General features: G+C 38.5%; 1 protein-coding gene across 1 annotated transcript in view; it reads left to right on the plus strand.

Moving 5' to 3' along the window:
* The first annotated feature begins 293 nt into the window (after positions 1–293).
* The window catches only part of SATB1 (SATB homeobox 1), a 73,803-nt gene continuing 52,331 nt past the window's right edge, over positions 294–21,765 (plus strand). The window contains exons 1-5 of the mRNA XM_035894056.1: positions 294–339; positions 3,111–3,346; positions 7,159–7,335; positions 8,173–8,299; positions 9,027–9,150. Coding sequence (XP_035749949.1) covers positions 3,136–3,346; positions 7,159–7,335; positions 8,173–8,299; positions 9,027–9,150 — 639 coding nt within the window. The 5' untranslated portion in view covers positions 294–339; positions 3,111–3,135. The remainder of the gene's footprint in view (positions 340–3,110; positions 3,347–7,158; positions 7,336–8,172; positions 8,300–9,026; positions 9,151–21,765) is intronic.

A 21,765-nucleotide genomic window follows, 5' to 3' on the forward strand; every position in this document is an offset into this window, starting at 1 on the left:
AGGAAAATAGCAGCACGAAAAAAAGAAAAAATAAGAGAATATTAGGGGAAGTAGTCCTCAGGTCTGCTGCCCCCCCTCCTCCCCCCCCCCCCCCCCACAAAAGGGGGGGGGGGAAAAAAAAAAAACTAGGAAACCTCCTTTGTTTTTGTTATTTATATGCTGTCAAGTTTTGAAGTGGTGAGTTTCGGGTCGGTTTTGCTAATTTCACTCCGAAAACTGCAGTGTTTCTGTTTCTAGATAAGTACTTTGCTTCTTTGTCTCTTTAAAAGGTCACAGGGAAAGCTTGGCCTGGATTGGGAGAGCCATATGGAACGGATAAGTGCGGAGCCTCTCTCAAATGTGATTATGGGTTTTTATGGGGGAGGGAGGGAAGAGGAGGGGAAAGGCATGGGGAGGGGGCTGATTCAGGAGGAGAGAAAGAAATAATATAATACCGGCGGCGTTACATCGCGACAAAAGGAGATACCGCACCGACTCTCATTCAGAAATTGCGCGGTGTGCCCGTACGTGTACGCTGTCTCTGGGAAGCTGTGCCTTGAAATTGTGCTCTTCTCTCAGTGCCTGTGATGAAAACTTGTAGTTGTGAAAGATGCCTAAATGCGAAAACCCGGGGAAACTCTTTGGCCTGGAACCGGCGGAGATGATAGTTCTTCCCTGCAACCCTCTCCCTGGGCAGGCCACGCTGGTTGTTGCTCATCACTATTCCAAACTGAGGTTTCAGTGAACTTTAGCCTTGGGCATGGAGTTTAAATGAGTAAATTAGGTGTTTTATGTGCATGTAATTTTGCTTTGTAACATAAAGCTTTTTACAAGATGACTAAGCGGTGAAAGGATGCCGATGGGTGGGTATTCTCAGGCCAAGCGAAAATGACCCATTTGGTGTTTTGGTTGTAGTCAGTGTATTAACTAAACTGCGATCTATCACTTTTATTCACTGTACATGATGTAGTGCGATTCTGACTCATGATGACTAGATACTTTTTGTAGCAAAGAGCCATTAGAGTACTTCTGAAGTTGCCAAAAGTGACGAGGATTTTCTTGTTTCAGCCTTTTTTTTTTTTTAAATGCCCCCCCCCCCCTTTTTTTTTTTTTTAAATGCCCCCCCCCCCTTTTTTTTTCCCTTTTTTGTTAATCCTCTTATTCTTGAGAGAGACCAGTCTCAGAGAAGCAGTCGTATAGTATGTTAGCATCGTCAGAAACATCGGAAGATGTTAACGGTTTGAGTCTGTAATTCTTTGCTTAGGCTGCAGTTAACACAGTAAAAAAAACCCAATCTTTTCAAAAAGTGGCTAAAATAGGCACGTTTACTGTTATTGAGACACACGACCTAAACCAGATGGGATCAAGATGAATGGTAAACCTTAGCCTGTCACCTTACAGCATAAGGAAAAATAATCATTTTCTGAACTTTAGCTGTTCAGTGGCATTCTTGAGGTTGCTTGTAAACGTTCAGATTAATGTATTACCTCTTTCTTCAGCATATCGGGAAAAACAGCACAATGTTCAAACAAGGAAAAAATAGTTGACAGAATTGTCATTGTCATATATACTAACGACATAGAAGTATACAGGAAAAAAAATCCCAAGGTGTTTAGGCTTTAATAGCTTTGCTGTGAAATGTGCAGAAAATGTATTGAATTAGTAGGCAACTGAAAGAAAGCAGCAATTATCAGATTCACACCAGTCTTTCTAAATACGACTTCCCAGTATTAGTATTTGTACTTGCTAGTGTAAATACTGGTTCATAAATTAATGTCTAGTCACCTGTCCTTCGTGATTATATTATATACATAACATAATTGTCAGTGTAGTCACACCTTTCTCAGTCAGAGAAAGGTAGGGTAAAATACCTAACAAGCACAACAGTATTGGTGAATGAAATCATAACCAGGAAGATGTCTCTGTTCTCAGCAACTGATTTTTTTTTTTTTTTTTTTTTAATATATGTACTTGGCAAAACAGATTCTGATGAGTGACAAAAATCCTTAAAACTTACTCCGTTATGTTCTAGGCTTGGGAGATTTTTAGTGATTTAACTGGAATTGTTATTCATGGATGGAGGTTTCAAAAGTTTATAAAAAGGGAAATATAAGCATGCTAACATATAACTTTTCTTAATTTGCTATTGAAATTACTTCTGGTTTTTGGTTTCAAGTAGCTGTTCCAGCATGTAACTTAGCATCACCCAGGGTTTGTTTGTTGGTTTTGTTGTTTTTGTTTTGTTTTGTTTTTATATTGAAGGGCTTTGAAAGTACTGTAGAAATTGTGGGGTTTTTTTTCCAGCATTACATTTTTGTGAGATGCTACCTTCTCAGTTATTTTTCTTAATTCAATAAACTACTCCATTTAACACTTAAAGCTTAACATCTGAGAAATTTCATATGCAGATTTTGAACTTTGCAAAAGTTGATAAACTCTTTGTATAATATTGGTTAGGAAACTCAAAAGCAACCGTCTTCCACCACTGCTTTCCGAAGTTAAATGCTAAATTCTCATCTAACTTTTATTTTTAAGGGGGGAAGGGATTGTAAATGGACAGTATTCTGCATCTCTAATAAATCTGTTGCTCCCTCAACTAAAGTTTTAACAACCTATTGTTGTGCATCCATTTTTTTTAATCAAATAGATCGAGAAATGTTTCATTAGAATATTTTTCTGTTCCTCTCTCTCTCTCTCTCTCTCTCCCCCCCCCGTAGTAAAAAACACTGAGGATTAATAACAAACCTTTCTGTGAGATTTGTAACAATAGCTGTGTTGGAGCACATACCTTGACAATCACCATCATTTATATGAGTCCTAGTCTCTCTCAGATTTAGTAGAATATCTCTGAAGATTTTTTTTTTTTAAAGGGGTACTCTAGTTGGCTTTTAAAAAATAATTCCAATAGATTATGATGCGATCTGTCTGTAAACTGGGGTATGAGGTCATTTTTGGAGAATAAGTTTGTTTCTTTTAAAAAAAGGCATCTTCTTTCCAGTTAAAATAGTTATTTCTTCTTCTTTATGAGCTTACGATACATATCTCTCTCTGTACATGTGCAGGCTGTGTACGTATACATATGCGCACACGTGTACAACATATATATTTTTTTTTTTTTTGAATCATGGCAGGTGATCTTTAGAGGCGGGACTGAGTATGGATCATTTGAACGAGGCAACTCAGGGGAAAGAACATTCAGAAATGTCTAACAATGTAAGCGATCCGAAGGGTCCACCAGCCAAAATTGCGCGCTTGGAACAGAATGGGAGCCCATTAGGAAGAGGAAGACTTGGAAGTACAGGAACTAAAATGCAAGGAGTGCCTTTAAAACACTCTGGACACCTGATGAAAACTAATATTAGAAAAGGTAATACTTTTGATAATTCTGCATTAGAGAAATATGGTTTATAATATTTGGGGGGGGAAAGCATACTTTTGCAGACTCTACTTCATTTATATTTCAGGATTAAATCTCCATTCTAAAATACTGTATATTCCCAAGTCTGATATAAATCACATTTGGGAAATGTAAGCTTCATGCTTGGGTGGAGCATCTTGCTTTACAGGGTGGAGTCTGATGTTTGTTAAGGTAAAGGCTAGCTGCCCTGATTAAAGCAAATTCCTACATTGAAATAGAAGTAATATAATGCATTAATTCCTTGAGTAACTGTTGGGCTAAGAAACGCGAAAATATGTAAGAGTAAATACCGAACCCCCAAAACAAATTCTCGCCTTTCCTCTTAATGATGGTCCAAGCTTGGAAGGGCAGCAGTATTTCCATAACAGTTGCAAGTTGGTTTAAAGGAGAGAGTGTAAATCTTTAGGTATCACATTGGAAAAGTCATTTATGATGTCAATCTTCGCAGTTTATTTTCTTAAGTACAATTCATTATTGAACAATGAACAACTTGGGTGTCATATTTTTCAGTGGCTGGTTTGCTGTAATTAGACATTTACACAAGGAAAAGGCACATTTAGAATCATTGATGTTTGTATATGGATGGCTTTTGTTTGCATTGAAAATACTTTTAATGGACAATAATCTATAAATTTTGCTTATCAAAATGTGTAAGTCCTTTTTGATCATGTGCTGCAGGCTTGCGAATTTAAATCAAAATACGCAGCGTGTAATTTGGCGTTTGTTTTAAAACAGCCTCTACTTTTCTCAGTATAGTCAGTGTATGTTTATAATCCAGATTTTTCTTGCATTTGCTAAGCAAAGTGCAAAATGCAACCAAGACTATTAAACGCACAAAGTTAGAAGGCAGAGGAATTTCATTGTGTCTGATGCATAACATTTATCGTACAATCATTTATTTTTTCCTCGGTTTGGCGAAAACAAAGAATATATTGATCCTGAAATGAACAGACACAGCAGTCCGTATTGTTAGATCTTTATCTATTAAAAATGGAAAAACAGCACTTCAGCAAATTCTTTGGCCTCTGCTCATGATTACCCTATTTATTGATTGTTTGCCAAGAATGTATGCATCTTAAGAAAGCCAGGGTAAGAGCATTAAAAATATAATTTATTACGGCTTTTCAAGCAGAGTGCATTAATATTGTACAGTGAAGCAGTGGGGCTATATAAAAAGGACTTTCTGACGCCTGCAAACATATAAGTTCCATAAATTCCTAAATAGGAGATTTCAGCTGTCTCTGGTATTATGTGATATTTGCACAGCAAACTTTAATGCCAGGACAGTTTTAGACAAGGATTCTACAGACTTCGCTGCTCCTTATGGCAGACGTGCTGTTTACACAGACTCGTAAACCTTCAGCAAAAGCTCTAACACTGCCTTCAGGTTTAAATCATGCTGTATTTTTAGCAGCGAGCACTGACCAATGCTCTCCCCTTTAATACTAGAAGGTTATGAAGTTGCTGTACTTGGAGGTCTTGCCAAGTGCTAGCAGGAGTGATCAGCCAGCTGAGATTGTGCTCTCCTGTATAACATTTTTCACATTAACAGAAGGACACCACTGACAGTTTGCTAAAAGATTTACTGGCTTGATTTGTAGTCAGATGATACCTGTGTCGCACTACCAGGATCCACCTCTGATAATCTATGCCGTGCATCAAAATTTGGCCAGGAGGTTCTCCCGTGTTGTTTAAAATACTGCATTTTTCGGAACGCTGCAACTCAGGAGACCGTGTACCTGGCAAAAAGTGTGCTGATGTGCAGCGAAGTACCTGTGCATTGCTAGTTTTGTGTCTGATCATAGCTTAATTTGTAGGAGCTGATAAGGGAAAAAACAAATACGCTTTAGCTGGTTTTGAGTGTATCTGCACTGTTTGTTAAAATGAAGCTTTGTTTATGTTTTATCTTCAGGTATTAACGGGTGAAACTTGTTAAGAATTTTGAGCCCTTACTCTGAGTCAGACGGTAGTAGGTCAAACATCAATTGTGAGAGCCTGGAAGGAAAAAAAAAAACCAAAAACCACCACCTTTTTGCAGATGAAGCGTGTGTGTGTTTTAGAAAGCTCTCCACAGCTTAATTAAAACAATGAAGAAATCGCCAATTTGCACATAGTGCTTTTGCTTTGGTCTTCTCTCCCTTCCTGACCAGTCTTACTTAGATTTAAAAAAAAAAAAAAGAAGACAAAAAAAAAAAAAGCTCCTTCCTGCACTACATAAATATTGGCAAGCTTTTAGTCTTGTCTTTCATGCTGAGCCTATTGGGCAAACTGGAGTGAGTTTGTGAGCTTTTCCAAGCGAGCCTGAAGGGGTTTGTTTGCCAGAGATTGACTCTCTGGTGAACAGATGTAGTTTAAATATACGTGCTTAAGAGGTATCTTTTTTATCGTGATTTCTTGCTATACGTTAGAGAACAAATCAACAGACGCGGTCTTAAAGCATGTATCTATTGTCAAGAGTAAATCTTCTTCTTCGACTGCGGTATGTCTGGTGCACCTTAGCAGGTTAGGAGGTTTCCATAAGTCTAGAGGGCAGTGGTTATAGAGGCATTAACATTGTAGGACTAATTGGAGTTCCTGGGTGCCCTGTTAAAATAACCCTTGTCATCATTTATGCTAAAGATGATACCCCTCTGGCAGTCTGCCATAAGACAGTTCTGTACATCTGCTTTTAACCCTTTTACTTTCTGTCATTAAGAGATCCTTACCTGTGCTGCTGGAGACAGCGGGACAGGACCGGGGCCTAAAACCGTGGGTCTGAGGTCATCGTGTCATCCGCATCTGTCTGGGAGGTCAGGAAGGGTTTTCACAAAGTCTAGAAATCCGATTGCTGGGCGAGACTTTGTCCCTAAACCAGCTTGGGTCATTTGTTACTTCTCTGTCTGTTGTCAAAAGGGAGGGGAAAAAAAAACAACCTAAAAATAGCCAAAGGAAAGGGGGAAAAAGGTTGTTTGCTTAATACTCTCTGCAGTATAGGGAAGGGTTTGTCGTATGATGCTACAAAACTAGAAATTAATCATTACTTTCAGGCATACCAAAATAGCAATGAATACCAGAAATGTTGAACGTAAAGTACAGGAGGGAACAACAACAACATCAAAAAAAAAAAAAAAAAAAAAAAAGCCCAAGCTGCAGGTACGCTTCTTAAAACGGCATTGAAATCATGATTTGTTTCTTAAAGATGCGAGTGAAAGTAGTGCTCAAGTGCACTCCATGAATGAAGCACGAATTAGTGTTAACTTTTGCCTTGTCTCCTTGTGTGTGAATGTATAACACGCAAGGTGATTTGTTGGTGGTGTTGAAGGCAATTGAATATTTTTGGCAGGACTAAGAAAGTTTTAATGTTAACGAACAAAATTATGTAGCTGGTACTAAAATGGCTTACAGTGAAGACATCTGCAGTATGTATTTAGGTTCTCATGCTGCCTGCTACTCACAACAAATCAGGCAGGACAGAGAGAATCAACTTCTCTTCAGTCAACCTTGTTGTTTCTATAGCAGGTAATTCTTTAATCTGTATCCGATCAAGCGAGATAAATTTGCATTTCTGCGTTTCGGAGGGATGTATGTTTTGTAGAACTTTCTCTTTTTTGGGGGGGAGGGTAAGGGGAAAGGACTCGGGGAATATGTTTATCAAATATTTGTGATGATTCGTGATGCCTCCTCTGCCTGTTCATACAGGTTTTATTTACATAACGCTGTATAGACCCACCTATTCTACTATAACTCAAGTTTAATACATTAAATTTAATTTTTTTTAATAGGAAGTATGCTTCCAGTTTTCTGTGTAGTGGAACATTATGAAAATGCCATTGAGTATGATTCTAAGGAGGAGCATGCAGAATTTGTGTTGGTGAGGAAGGATATGCTTTTCAACCAACTGATTGAAATGGCATTGCTATCTCTCGGATATTCTCACAGCTCTGCTGCCCAAGCAAAAGGTAAATAAGATTGCGAAATTGTACGATGAATTCTGTTTGTTTGTGGGATCTTGGGGGAGGGGCAGGTTTTCTTTCAGGAATGCAATGCAGGTTTTACTTCTTAAACTTCTTGCAGATTCTGTCTCTGTGATTGTTTTTTTTTTTTTTTCCCCCCTTAATGTATTTTTGTTTAGTTAGTGCACGTTTTGTTCGTGGGGAACGTGGAGGTAGATTCTTTTTTTTTTTTTTCCTTTTGTTTAAAGAAAAAAAAAGACTTCAACTGAATCATTAGTATGCTTATTGACCTTAATAATCTGCTCCACTGAGGATCCACAAGGAAGTGTAAAGCATATTTGAGCAGATGGACTGTTGAGAGTCAACTTGCATTTATGACTGAATATCCAGCTCTGTTTCTTTTATTTTGTTCCTGATGGTTTTATAGACTGCAAAGTATTTTTATTTTTTTTTTCACTTGGTCCTTGCATTGCAAAATCCTCCCTAATTTATTAAAAGGAATGCTAACTATTATATCATGTCCTATTGAATGCATGGGAACTTAGGAAAATACACTTCTATCCATATTAAAAAAATCTCGACTGTAGTGCATTTGTATAATTTCATAATATAGATAAAGCATATCCTTGGTGGTGCGTGGGCGGGGGTTTTTTGGGGGGGGTATTCTTTTGTTTTGTCAGATTTAAGAGGCTAGAAACAAAGGTGGTGATCTTGTTAAAATCAGGTGTTTATTTTACCCCTAGGAATTAATAGGTAAATTACTTTTTTTTTTTTCCTTTCTTTTCAATTTTTCCTGCCCTTCTTGCCCACTCCCCCTCCCCTTACAAAATAAAAATCCCGCAGGGCTTATCCAGGTTGGGAAGTGGAATCCAGTTCCACTCTCCTATGTGACAGATGCCCCTGATGCTACAGTAGCAGACATGCTGCAAGACGTGTATCATGTGGTCACACTGAAAATCCAGTTACACAGGTAAGTTGCATACCAGTTCTGGGATGTGAACTGTTACTTGTCTGCTCTTACTGTTAATATTGCTTGTATTTATTTCCCACTGTGCTGTGTGCTCAAAGTACAAAGGCTTCTCTAAATTCCTTTTTAGTTACTCTAATTCTTCTTTAACTTACAGTATACTATTGCAGAAAACTTTTATAGCTCTGATACATAGATTTTCTTTGGATATCTCATTAAAACTATATTGCATTTTAGTCAATTAAATGATGCATTACAAGAAGGCATTTTACATAAAGTTTACTTAAGAGAAAAATATTTTTGCATATCATGAACAGTACCATCTGTGTGCATTTTGTAAAAGAATGACTTGCTCACACTTATTGTTGCTGTTTAGGTTCTTAAATTTCATGGTAACAAAAAAGAAAAAAACGGTTAATATATTAATGCTTTTCATGATCAGTCGTGAGAAAGCATTACACCTTAAATTGTTTTACCAAGCGCATCAGAGCAGGAAGGTAGAAGTAACATGAAAAAATAGTCGCCACATGCAGCTGATGTATAATTCATGCATCAATACAGCAGATGTGTTGTATAAAGTAATTAACTAATCGGAACAATCAGGAGACCGAGAGCAATCTCCAGATGCATCTGCTTGATGCGCAAAATGAAATCTGTCTGTCTTAAAGGAATGTTCTGCAGCAGGATGCAATCTTGTAATAATCCCTTTTCTAATCTGTGTTTCAAATAGTTGCCCTAAACTAGAAGACTTGCCTCCTGAACAATGGTCTCACACAACAGTAAGAAATGCTCTGAAGGACTTACTGAAGGATATGAACCAGAGTTCATTGGCCAAGGAATGTCCCCTTTCACAGGTACTTAGCATAACATGTAATAAATAATAAAGCACTATAGGCAACGCTGATGTGAGATTTGAGATTTCTACAGACTGTAGCAAGTAGTACCCGTGGAGTGAATCTGCCAAAAATGCAAATTCATTTGACCACTTCATGATCTTTATAAATATGCCTGAATCATTTTGAACATAGTCTTACAACGCTTCCCATGGGGAGTCGTGAAAGGTTGTTTACACCACACTGAAATTGTCTCACAGCAAACTGGATTTTAACTGGTTTTTGTCTTCGGTCTTTGAACTGCTTTGATGTAACTACTTTTTTCAAGCACATGTGTTCAAGATGTTAAAAGGCTCTTTACTTACTGCTGTCAAAAGTACTATTGAATCTGAATGCTTGTTAGATAACCCACAGTAGTTTTAAATGCTAATTCATAAAATGAGACAGTCTTTGGCATGCTATGTGAGAAGGGAATAAAGAATAAAGCTCTTTGGATGATGTGTTGTTGTTGCAAACAACCAAAGGAAAATCAGCCATTTATTAGTTCTAATCAAAATATACCTAAACAAAAATGAAACCTCAGTTTATGCATTGCTAAATATTGAACCGATGCCTTCCTCAAGCCTTAGTCGTATTGTTCTTTTTTGCCTTTTTTTGTCATTCTTTTGTCAAATTACCGTGAAGGCGCAACTTATTTTTCCATGCAGTACGCTGTCCAGTGATGCTGTGGTGGGAACATCATATTTAATTCTACCTTTTAAATTTTAAAATGTATTTTGTTGTGGTGCAGTAGAGACAAATTGAGTATACAAATAAATGATGCTAGTTGTAGTAGGGAGGGGGAAAAAGGAAATTAAGGAAGTGAAGGTATTTTTATGGGGATTTTATTTCTCTTGCTCAGAATATTGGAGTCTTTGTCTCCGAAAGACTTCAGTTAATCTATAGAGGACTACTCTCTCTCTCTGTCTGTCTTTCCAGCGGATATATTAGCAGGCTGTTTTCCCATCACTTTTTTTCCCCTAAGGTTAGATTGTTTTCAGTGATGTGGCTCCAATATAGGAAGTTTTGAAGTGGAAATAATCAAAATTATCTTCACTGGTTGCAAACCATTCCAGTAATATGTCTGCAAAGTTATCTTGTACGTACCTACTACAAAAGTATGTGAGCTTTTGCGCTGCTGGCTTATGGAGGCTGCAGATAATTTCGGATTTTTCTCCATTTTTATCTAATATTGTTAGTTTTTTTTCTTGATACTGATGGAAAGCAAGTAAATTCTGTTGAGACGGAATATTTCATTTCTATTTGGTCATAGTGTTTCACACAGTATCTTCTGTATATGTGTAGATGATGCAATAATAAAGCAGAAAAAAAGTTTTTTTTTAGAGAGATATTTCACTAGAGACGGTATCATGGTACTGGAGACAATTCAATAATTACATTCTGTTAAAAAGTTGTTTTGTTTTTTTTTTTTTAAACCACACTGAATTGTTATATAATAATTTTAATGGACAAAAACCATCTTGCCTGATAACAGCTCTTGAAGTTAGCGCTTGAGATGACCAAAACCCCAGATTGCAGAATTCTGTTTTGGGGCTGCTTGTTTACTGGTTTGCACTTCTTTATTTGTAAAAAGAATATACTTAAAGCCATGAGCTTCCCTCTGTTGTTTAAAGCATGCTTATTGCTTTTGTCATCTGTATCTTCACCAGCATTGCGGTAGTTGGGTTGCAAGAATTTAAATAGCTTCTGCTGTTCTTTTTTCTTGAAGGACCAAATCACATTAAGGTTTAAATACATTTATTTATTCTTAACTTTTGGAAAACCGAGCTGTTACAGCAGTTGATTGAGAGCCCATCAGTCAGTCTAAATCTTCCCATTTCCCTCCAGGAGCTTGAGGGAGGACACTTTGATTTGATGATGTCCTTTTCACACGACTAAATCGACCTGAATGCTTCCCGTATTTGCCTAACTAATAACTCATTGTATATTGCTCCTATGGAAAGGACACTGATTAAAGAGTGTCTGTGTTTTGTTAAACATACTAAATTTGGAGAGTTGTCCTGCAGTGGTGTGCTGCTGCAACAGAGGTGAGAAGTAAGAGCAAGGCGGAGGTCAGGAGGCAATGTTTCCTTTGAGGGTCCATCAAAATGCCAGCATGGGAGACTCTTCGGAGAGCAGAGAAGTGGTCTCTCCTGTTATGTACTTCCACGGGCATAGGTAATGCCATATGAAGTGCTTCATCACAAATGCAAACTAATGCAGTGACACCGTACCATAACTTATTAACACTGTTATGGATATAATTTATTAACCACAGAAAAATGACTCAAAGTGGAAACGAGAGTAGTTACCGGGTTTTGTCACTGTCATTAGCAGTGCTCTGTTTTGTGTAGGTACGGAACCATTTGTTGTAAAGTATTTAAGTTGCTGTGCTCAATGCGTGGCATCTCCAAAGACCCATCTAAGCATGGAAAACTGAGAATCACCATCCTCACTTAGAATTTACTGTATTTTCTTAATTAATCTTGCATTTTGTGTATTAAAAAATTGTTCATATTTATCAGAATACTCATATTCTATGTACTGCAAAAAAAGCCCAAGCAAGCTATTTTTTTAGTGCAGGTATATTTAATAGCTTGAAAATACGTGAGCAAACAAACTTTGAGATCAAGTTTGTCTTTATTATAGAGTTTTGAAAACAACAGCATCATCTGCTTGAGTGGGTTTTCTTTTTTTTTTTCTTTTTATTATTTTTGCCATTTGCTTCCTTGTCCAGCCAAAACCTTGGGGCGTACAGGTATGAACTCTTGATGCCTTCCTCAGTAAAATACCACTGTGACTCTTGCTCTCATTAGGAGAGTTGAGTACAAGGTCTCTTTTGAAGATCTGGTAATTGTCTCGCTCCATGACTGCTATGGTCACTCCTGAAGGCCAGGTTTATTGCTCAATATATGAGCCCACATCACGGGGAATGACTTGACATGACTTGGAGTGCTCGGAATGGACCAGAGCAAATGTATGGCTCTGAATTGCCGTGGAATCGCAAGCATCTGTCCAGAGGTTTAGTCTCAAATTTTTGGTATCAAGGAGGCAAGGTAAAAGGATGCTGCAAATTCACGTGGAAAAGCCAAGCCTGTTCTGAATTATGTGCTGCAGTGTGTATTTTCATTCTTTACCTTGGGTTTGCAGATTTTATTGCTAGACTAGCAGCATACGCAGATGCTGGGTTGAAAACTTCTTGTGTTTCATACGCACAGCTCGCTTCATTTCTGCTTCCTCTCCAGACCTCTTTTGATGGGGAAGGCAACCTGGAATTTAATCTAGGGCTCAATTTTGGGCCATCTCGTGCATTCCATTAAATTGGCGCATCTTGCAAGTGGCCTAGATCTCATTTCCCTCCTGTTTTGGCTCTTCAGTCTCCAAAGGGTTGTAAAGAAATTGTTCTACCATCAATTCTTATTTCCAACCCCTTGCACAGAAGCTCTACTCTACCTCAGTCTGTTGGGAGCTGCTCTAAAGTGATCAGGCAGGCAGGCCTATTGCATTTATTTATTTAATGTTAGTCCTTCCATCTCTCTACTCAGCCTTAGTCTTAGCATTTTCATACTTCACTTTCACAGTTTTGCCTTGTTTTGGTTTTTAGTGCAGAAGTCTCTTATTACTTCCGCACTTTAAATAACTGAAATACTACAGACCGTATTTAAACTGATATTAATAAAGTTTTTGTTTTGTTTTGTCCCTATTGAATTATCCCCTTTCTTTCTCTGAGTGTATATATAGAGTTAGAGAAGCTTTTATGACGAAGACGAGAGCGACATGGGCAATTGGCCCAAGAAAAGTCTGGAAATTCTTTTGATAATTCTGGAACAAACTCTCTGAGGGCTTTTGAACATTTAGATGTACCCCTTATCTTGAGTTCCTGTAACCTTTTCCGTGAAAGGAAGATAACAAGTCACCTACCAAACGAAGAGATTGTAGAGATTAATTAGTATCTGGGCACTGCTTTGAAAATATGGCAGTGATCAAATGACATTGATTTTCCCACTGGTATTATCTCACCTGAATTTTTTTTCTACAAAAGGATTTTCTAGATGATTGTTGTTAGTATTCACAAACAGGCTTGGGTTTTCCAAATTTTTTTTTTGTTTTGTTTGTTTGCACTTTATCAAACCACTGCAAAAGCACTTTTGAAGCAAGGTATTTCTCTTCCCCCATAGTATAGCTAGCCTAATGCTCAGGACAATCAACAGCCAGTGCGTTATAGATGAGAAAATCCAGGCCTGATGTATAGTAGGATATTGAATCTCATGGTTTATTGTGTCTTAAAATATTTTGTAGGGGATATGCAGTATTTCCGTGGGATATATCTGGAGTACATGATACTTACGGACATAGTAATATACACACATTTTATTACAATTTTGAATTTTTTGAAGATATTTGTGTGCAGCCCCCACCTCCTATGTCTGTAATGTCTTTTACATGATTTTGCTCTTGATGATGAGGGAATCGCGTTTTTTCAGTTAGAGGGATATAAGCTTGCATCCTGTAAAACGTATGCGCACACAGAACAAGTGCTGGTATGATACCGAAGTCTGAACAGTTTTGCGCTTGTGATAAATATAGCTATCCTGACTGCATTTTGATCAAACTTCCGTGCTGTAGCGAATGACTGCCTGCATCTGACATGGGCACAATATAGATCGTATAGCTTCCTTTTTTGTTCAAATATCCTGCCCTGAATCTGCACGCTGGTTTATGCAGACATCGTGCAGGCTTTATGTGATCTGGCAGAGATGCCAGACAGAAAGCTTGCTCGCAACATTGGTGTTTCTCAGTTCACCTGATCTGAAGGCACCTGGCCATCGTAGCAAATAAGCAGTGCAAGAGAAATCCTCTGGCATTTCCTCGCTGCTGTTCTGACTTCCCTACCCCTCCAAAATCCCAACCAAAAAAAGTTGCATTTGCTAAAATTAAAATTTCCAGACCTATAAATAACCAAGGAATGAGCTATTAAGAGTTGCCAAAATGCATACTTCTTATGAGCAATTTTTAATTCATGTTTTACGAAACAGAAAGGTGTTTTTTGTCCTCCCCTTTCAATTTTACCTGCCTAGACCTGAAATCAAGTCCTTGGATTTCTTTGTTGCTTGTGATTCTCTTCTCTCCTTCTCTCTTCTTCCTCCTCCTCCTCTCCCCCAATAATTAATAACCTGAGTAAGGAATGCAGCTCTTTTTTCTACTTTAGAAGTTACTGTACTTTAGATTTTAAAGATGTCATGAATTATTTCAGGGAAGTAAATCCTTGAGGGCCTGGGCTCAGGTTTTGGCAGGCAGGGCCTTTCAACCCACCCCTCAGTTGCTCAAGAGCATTCACTCTGATGTCTCTTCAAGCTGACGTGGTATCTGGATTTTTAAAACATTTTCAATTAACTATTAAAATTTGTGCCGGTGATTTTTAGTGCTGCAGATAGAATGGGCGGTACAGAGCCTCTTGCTGACAGGATGGGGAGGATGAAATACGTATGTTTTTCTGTGAGGTGCTGTGTGAGGACGTTCGCAGGACATTCGACCTTTCAGTAGCCTGGTCTTTTGGTCACCGATTTCTGTTCTCTAGATGCATCTAAACACTCTCGGTGTTAAAGCTATGTCAGTCTACAACTGTTTTATCTAGGCAGCCTCCGATTGAAGGAGAAAATACATAGCTGGGTTTTTTTCTGCCTCTTCATTAGAATTAACTATGATGAGGATGTCAGAGTTCCTTTCCAAAACAGTTATGGGGCCTGGACTTACGGTGGGGAGGAGGGGAATGTACCTTGTTTCTCAAATAAATGCAGTTTCTGACTTCAGAGGACTCTGTAAGGTGCCAGCGTGTCCCTTAGTATCTGTTCTGTCATGAGGTCTTGTGTTTCTGCTTTGGAAAAAGTGGAGAAGAGTTCAATAGAGGGATGGTGCTCTTTCTGCCTCCCCCCCGCCCCAACCTCAGCTGTATGGGCATATATAAGCAGCTGCCTTCTGCCAGCTCTCCTGTGAGCAAAGTACAAAATTCATGCTTTTAAAGGGAATAACATTTGTGGGACTGTGCTCCCCGCTTTGTGTGCTAACCACTCGGGATTATATCTCAGCAATTTTGAGGACTGTGTCATGTGAACAATTATCTGCATCATATGGATTTCAAGTTTTAGGGAAGTGACAGGATAAAAAAGGAACACAGCACATTTTCTTCTGATACGGTTTCCTTCTAAAATGTGCACGTGTTGTAGAACTGAGCCCTGCTAGACTTCTGTATTCACTCAGTGGTCCTGAGAATGGTATATAGAATAACTTGCATTTTAAATATTTGCAGTGATGTTGTTCTTTTTTTATATATATGTGTATATATAACCATGCTTTTTTTTTTTTTTTAACACATTTAGTGGGCTAAGATGCAGTAGGTAATGCACTGCTACAGAATTCGGTATTCATTTGTTCATGTTTCTCGCATACTTCTTAATGCAGTCACGGCCAAGTGCGAACCCTGATTTATTTATTTTTTTTCCCATAACTTTATTAGAAGGTTAACAAGCCACTGTTCCAGTGTTCTTTAAAGCAAGATTGCAAATAAGTCTTTTTTTTTTTCTTCTTACTGGCAAATTGTTGGCTGTAGAGTACTGCACAAGTATAAACAACATGAGAGATCCTTTAACATAACATGAGAGAGCCTTTAGACGCTTTGCTCCCTAGCTTTGGAACTCATTGCCAATTGAAGTAAGGAAAGCTCTGGCTGTTGGGACTTTTAAATCTAGACTTAAAAGTTATTTGTTCTGTTTAGCATTTTTAAAATTATTCTATTAGGAATTGTATGTGCTTCAGTTTTAATTTTAACTCATAATGATTGTAAAGCACCCTGGGATGCTTGCATGAAGGGCGCTACAGAAACCCAAGATTGTATTGTACTGTGTTGTAATGTATTGTATTATTACATGGTGCTGGAGTTGGACCACGGACAATTCATATAGAAAGCATTTGAATACTTAGCTAAAGATAAGGAGTGCGTGTGGGGGGGGCACTGTCTCTTCTTGCTTCTTTTCCCCCTTTTCTATCAGTTATTTTATTAAACTAAATTAACATGGCAGTTATTCCCTAAGAAATGCCAGCATAATTTACTGCTGCAAAGGGGCTCAAAATGTAAACCAGATGATAAACTAAAAATAAAAAAGTCCACATTAAGATTTAATTGCACTTCCCTTTCTATATTACGTTCTTATGTAAAATACATTACAAAACAGTACTTTCTTTATCACTTCCTTCACTTTTAACTGAATTTCATTAACAATAAAGAAATACATTGTCTCTGTTTCAGTAATGTCACTTGACAGTTAATCCCTTAACTTGATGTACATGTCTTTAAGATTTTTTTTATTTTTTTTTATTTTACTTTTTATAAAGAACATGATAGCACTGACTGGAGCCAAGTATTGCACAACCATGTGATTTGCAAGTTTCCCAGCTCGCAGCTTTGCCAGTGCAGGTCAATTCACACCTGCCACACTTATGCCATTCTGGTCCTCATGTTGCTTTTCCTCGGTGATTGTCAGAGGTAGAGAGAGTTGTGCGTGCGGCTCCTTCCTTCCCCCCTCCCTCCCCGCTCCAAATGTGTGGTAAACCTTGTGCATTGGAAGTGTCTGCTCAGGAATTAAATGGAGTTTAATTTCTGTCCATTAGGAAGCTGCTATCCACATCGCCAATTAAGCCTTCTATTTAAAGGGCGAGGAGATACGTATGTCTACATCTTAATCACTGCTGCGACTGGTTTGCAGAGACCTTCCCTGACTGGTTCAGTTATTACTAGCAGTGGTGGGAGGCACAGAGATCAGCGTGGTTATAAAACCTACCCAAAAGCTAAGCAAATTCTGTAGGTGCTGTAGCGTCACTGTCAGCAGATTTAAAGCTGAGGTACATCTGTGTTAGGGGACGCAGGGGTGTAGGCATAAAGATGCGTCTGGAGAGAATTACTTGAATTGGTAATAATCTTTTACCTGACAGGAATGAAAGCAAAGCAAAGCAGGACCCGCTTATTGAGAGGCAATGCTAAGAGACAAGCAACTCTCACCTTGTCAGACCAGACTCCTTGCAGTGCTTGGCTCTAATCATCACTTAGGAGAGAGATGCATTTCTCAGACAGACCCCGAGCAAAACTCTCAAAGCTTGCTCCTCCCCTCCCTCCCCCTCCTTTTTTTTTTTTTTTTTAATTAATAATTAGGCTCTTCCTTTTTATTTCCAAGAAATGTGGTAGGACAACCTAAGATGAGAGTGAGCTTTGCCTCTCTTTCCTTGGATGCTTCTTTAGGAACAGCACAAATAGTATCAGGTTCCCCTGGTACCTTGCAGCAGTGATCAGAAGACAGGTTTTTCAGGACAGCAGCAACCTCAGACCTGCCTCACTCCAAGCCATGGAATAAACTACTCAAAAGGGAAAACTTCTGTTCCCCAGGGGTGGGAACACATGAAATGTTCTCCTCATATATACCTGTCTCTTAATTATTTTTATTTTTTAAGTATTAAGATTTCCTACACTGACAGTTGCAGTTCTTTCATTAGCTTGCACCAGAAGAGGGGGGGAACTGCCCTAAAGCATGACCTGTGCCAGGTGGCTGTGCCACTTTTCCAATGGATTTGGTACTTTTTAGCAAACTGTCATGGAAAATAATGGGTTTTGTGATGATGAAAAACTGAGGCGTCTGCGAAGGACATGAGTGTCAATGGCCTTTCTAGAGACAGAGAGGAGATTTCAGCTCCCAAAGTTTACCTAGTGTGTTTGTATTTGAATCCATATATCTAGGTGCTCTCAGAATTGTGGAGGTTTATTTTTATATATATATGTATGTCTGTATCACAGTAAAATCCCACTAAAATATACTTGCCAGCTAGCATGTCCCTAAGCTCTTAAAGAATAAGTTCCTTATTCTGCACTTCTTGTAAGGAGGAGTTTTGTGTCCTAAACCTAATCTAGCTACCTTTTTTTAGTTTACATATTTTAACATAAGGGGGTAACTAAGAAAAAAAATAAATAAATAGACCCTTAAAGTGCATGTACATATTCCACATGGAAGACTAGCTGGAACATTTCTCTTCTGAGATACCATCTTCAGCTTTTGCATCTTTTTATGAATTCTTCAGAGCATTTATACTTTTCACAAACTCTTGTCAGTGAAAGGCAGCAAACAGAGGCGAAACTAGTATCTTGGCTAACATAACTACTTAAAATGTCACCTTCATATGATTTAACTTAGCAGAAGTTAAGAATCCATAGCAAATTTCGTGCTATAACTCATTTTTCTCCTGGCATTTTTTTACATTTTTCTTAGGACAGAAAGAAGTTTATTCATGTGTTTTTAGCAGCATAGACATCCTCACAGAATTTGGACCTATATGATTAAGAGTAATCAGAAGTACAGGTGGCTCATGAAGAGGCACATGGCCTGAAACAATAAATCTGAGAACTATTTTAACAAAGGCCAGGCAGGGGTTGTTACATTTGGCACTAGAGGGGTATTTAAGCATTTAGAGGCATATGAGATGCGCTGACTAGGAGTGGAAATTAATGAAGTTCAAACTAAAAGCTACATTTAAAAAAAAAAAAAAAAAAAAAAAAAGTATGTTATCTAGTGAAAGAGATTACCATGGGATGTGGTGAAGGATCCAGCATGAGAAGTCTTCATATCTGTATCAGGTGTTTGCTCTAGCTCAGCCACAGGTAACTTGGATGAATTAGGAAATTGCTAGATGAACTTCTAGGGTCTGTTTTATGTAGAGTCCAAATAGATACTCAAATGGTCCCTTTTGGCTTTAAAAATCTGCAAAAACTTGTGAAGAAACGGAAACAGAAGAAGAGATCCAATAAAAGGCTTATCCTAAACACCAAAAGAAATTCAGCAAGACAACTGTTAGTGCTACTGAGTCTGATGACTTCTTGTCTGGACATTGTGCCTTAGGGCTCAACTTCATGCCAGACGTTTGATGCTTTGCCTAGCAGAACAGTGGAATCCGAGAAGAGACTCGCTGAAAATCATGTCCTATTTCCCAGCAAGGAAATCTTCCTTAACGTGGTGGATAATGCTAAGCAATTTTGAAGAGTCTTTTACAAACACTGTAGTGGAAAACAACCATTGCAGTTAGTTGAAGATAGAACGATTACCAACATCTCTATCAGGAGAATGCATATACCATTTTTGTGGAAAAGTTTTGTGTCCAAAGCTGCATTTAATGCATTAATATATCTAAAACGTCCCCTAGCACATGAGGTGTTTGCATTAAGATAGCATTTGGAAGCATGTGTATTGGGATTAGAATTTCCAGATAGGAAACAGAAGCATTCTGACCTGGCTGGAACAGACAAGAGTGGTTGGAAATGAAAACAAACTACCTGAGAGGAAGGCTGAAGGTGTTTCCGAATTTTCACCAGATCAGTCTGTGAGATCTCCAAGGCCCCACCTACCCCAACCTTTATTCCTGTACAAGAAATGCTGGTTTGCCCTGTCCACATCTGTTGTACGTGATCTGGATTGTCCTCCTGGGCTCCAGCTTCCCCGAGACACAAGTCCTGAGGAGAAGAGGTGAGCGTGGGCGTGCAGGCTTCACGTAGTGCATTGCCTAGCACAGGCACAGCAGCAGCCTGGAGAGGGAAATGGTTGGGGCTGAGGACCCTGTCTCCACCTTACGGAACTGGGAAGGAGGGATGGAGTCTGCCCTGGAGTAGCTCAGCTCTGGTCTTGTGGACTTGAAGTCCAGCCACGGTTGGAGCACAGCTTCTGGGTTTAGCTAAATCCAGCAAAAATTCTGCCTGTGTGCCCTAAAGTGGCTTTATGATGGACACTGAAGTAGGAGCAATGGGGAGAGCCCTTGAAAATGGGCATTCCCAATTCAAGCTAAAAGAGCAGTTTAAAGCAATCTGGTTACTTCATAAAAGCTTTGTCAAACAGATTCCTGGATAGTGCTTTCCTTACCCATGGAGCGCTCTTCCAGCAAAGGCGCTTGCAGAATCAAAATCTTAGTAGTAATAATACACCCCTGAAAATACAGGACCTTTGTCATTCCATGAAGTAAACCAAGAATTAACTTACTAATTATTAATTATTTTGCATTTTATTGAGGTTGATTTTAGGAAGTGTTTGGCCAGGACTCTTATTACTAAGTATCTGCCATTTACAAATAGCATGCAATAAAAATCAGGATTCTTAAGAAGATTCATGTTGGACATCTGACAACGAAGACAAAAATGTCTTATGTCTCCTTATCTTTTATAGGTTGAGGTTGTGACTTCTTTTTTTTTTTTTTTTTTTTTTTTTTAAGCCTAAAGCACTATGTCATAAAGCTTGTAAAGCAGTTATGAAGTTCTTCAAATCTGAATTAACATTTTCCACCTACCTATCTTTCTCTCTTTTAAGCTTTTAACCTTTGTAGATATAAGACTAGTATCTTGGGAAGCAGCTTTTTATTTGAGTTTTATTTATATCCGTCAGTGGGAGATGCTCGGAAAACATTGGGAGAATGCTGCTCTGTCATGCAGCAACTGGGAATTTACATTACAAAATGCTAAAAGTAGTGCAAGGATCAGTTCCTTCAGATGCTGAATCCTCATTTCTTGTTTTCAAAACCTTCTCATGCGTGGGAATATTTCTGTACATATACATGTATTACGTGTATATATATGTATATATGATTTGGGTTCTTTTTGTTTTATGTCTTCCCTCATTGCATTCAGTGCGGCTTTACGTTCACAAAAATATGTACATTTATGATAGTTAAGACACCATAAGGCAGAAAAGGAGGAGGAGATAATTTAGGCTCTACAAGGATAGGAGAAAGGAGGAAAGATGTGCTTGTGTATTGGAAGAAAAGCTTGTGCCGTCATTTTCAATCTGCCTTTAGGCAGTTTTAACTTATATGACCAGCATTTGCCATGCAGATCCTTACTTCTCCTGACCCTGGCAACAGTATGGAGGTCAGATAGCCATCCAAGTGCAATGCCAAAGGCACAAACAAAAGTTTTTTTTTTTCTTCTCTGTCCATCTGTGGGTTTTTCCCTTATCCTACGTGTTTATAGGGCATATGACAACGAATTCCATTGCATTACTTGCTATAGTTCAAGGTAATGGACCAAGGAATTTAACATAATTCTTCATATGCAATTAAACTGTCTGTTTCATGATTTCTTGTCCAAAAACCAGCTAGTGGCTGGATATATTTGGTCTGCTTTTATTTGGAGTGGCAGATGATAATTTTCTGCCACACCAGAACACTAGGAACAACATTTTGCCCTGGTTGGGTTTTTTCAGTATGTGGGCTGGCAAGCTAAAATCTTTGATTTGGGGATAATCTTGTGTTATCCGGTTGGGGCTTGAATGTTCCCTTCTCATTTGAAAAACGTTAACGTAGAGTCTCCTGAGAAATAAGCACTCCTAGGAGTTAGGATTGTATTAAAACTGATACTTGCCATTTCTATGCAAACAAAAGCCACTGATAGTGGCCAGGATTGGGAAAACAAAGTTCCTCTGTCCTTTCTGAAAAGATCTTCCCTCCCCCTGCGCCCCCTGGTAGGGTTGCAGCGTTTGCACATGCTACCCTGCTAGGGATGTAAAGTGGAGGATTTATGGA

This window comes from Egretta garzetta, unplaced genomic scaffold (genome assembly GCF_000687185.1).
Source record: "Egretta garzetta isolate BGI_Z169 unplaced genomic scaffold, ASM68718v1 scaffold94, whole genome shotgun sequence".
Classification (NCBI taxonomy): domain Eukaryota; kingdom Metazoa; phylum Chordata; class Aves; order Pelecaniformes; family Ardeidae; genus Egretta; species Egretta garzetta.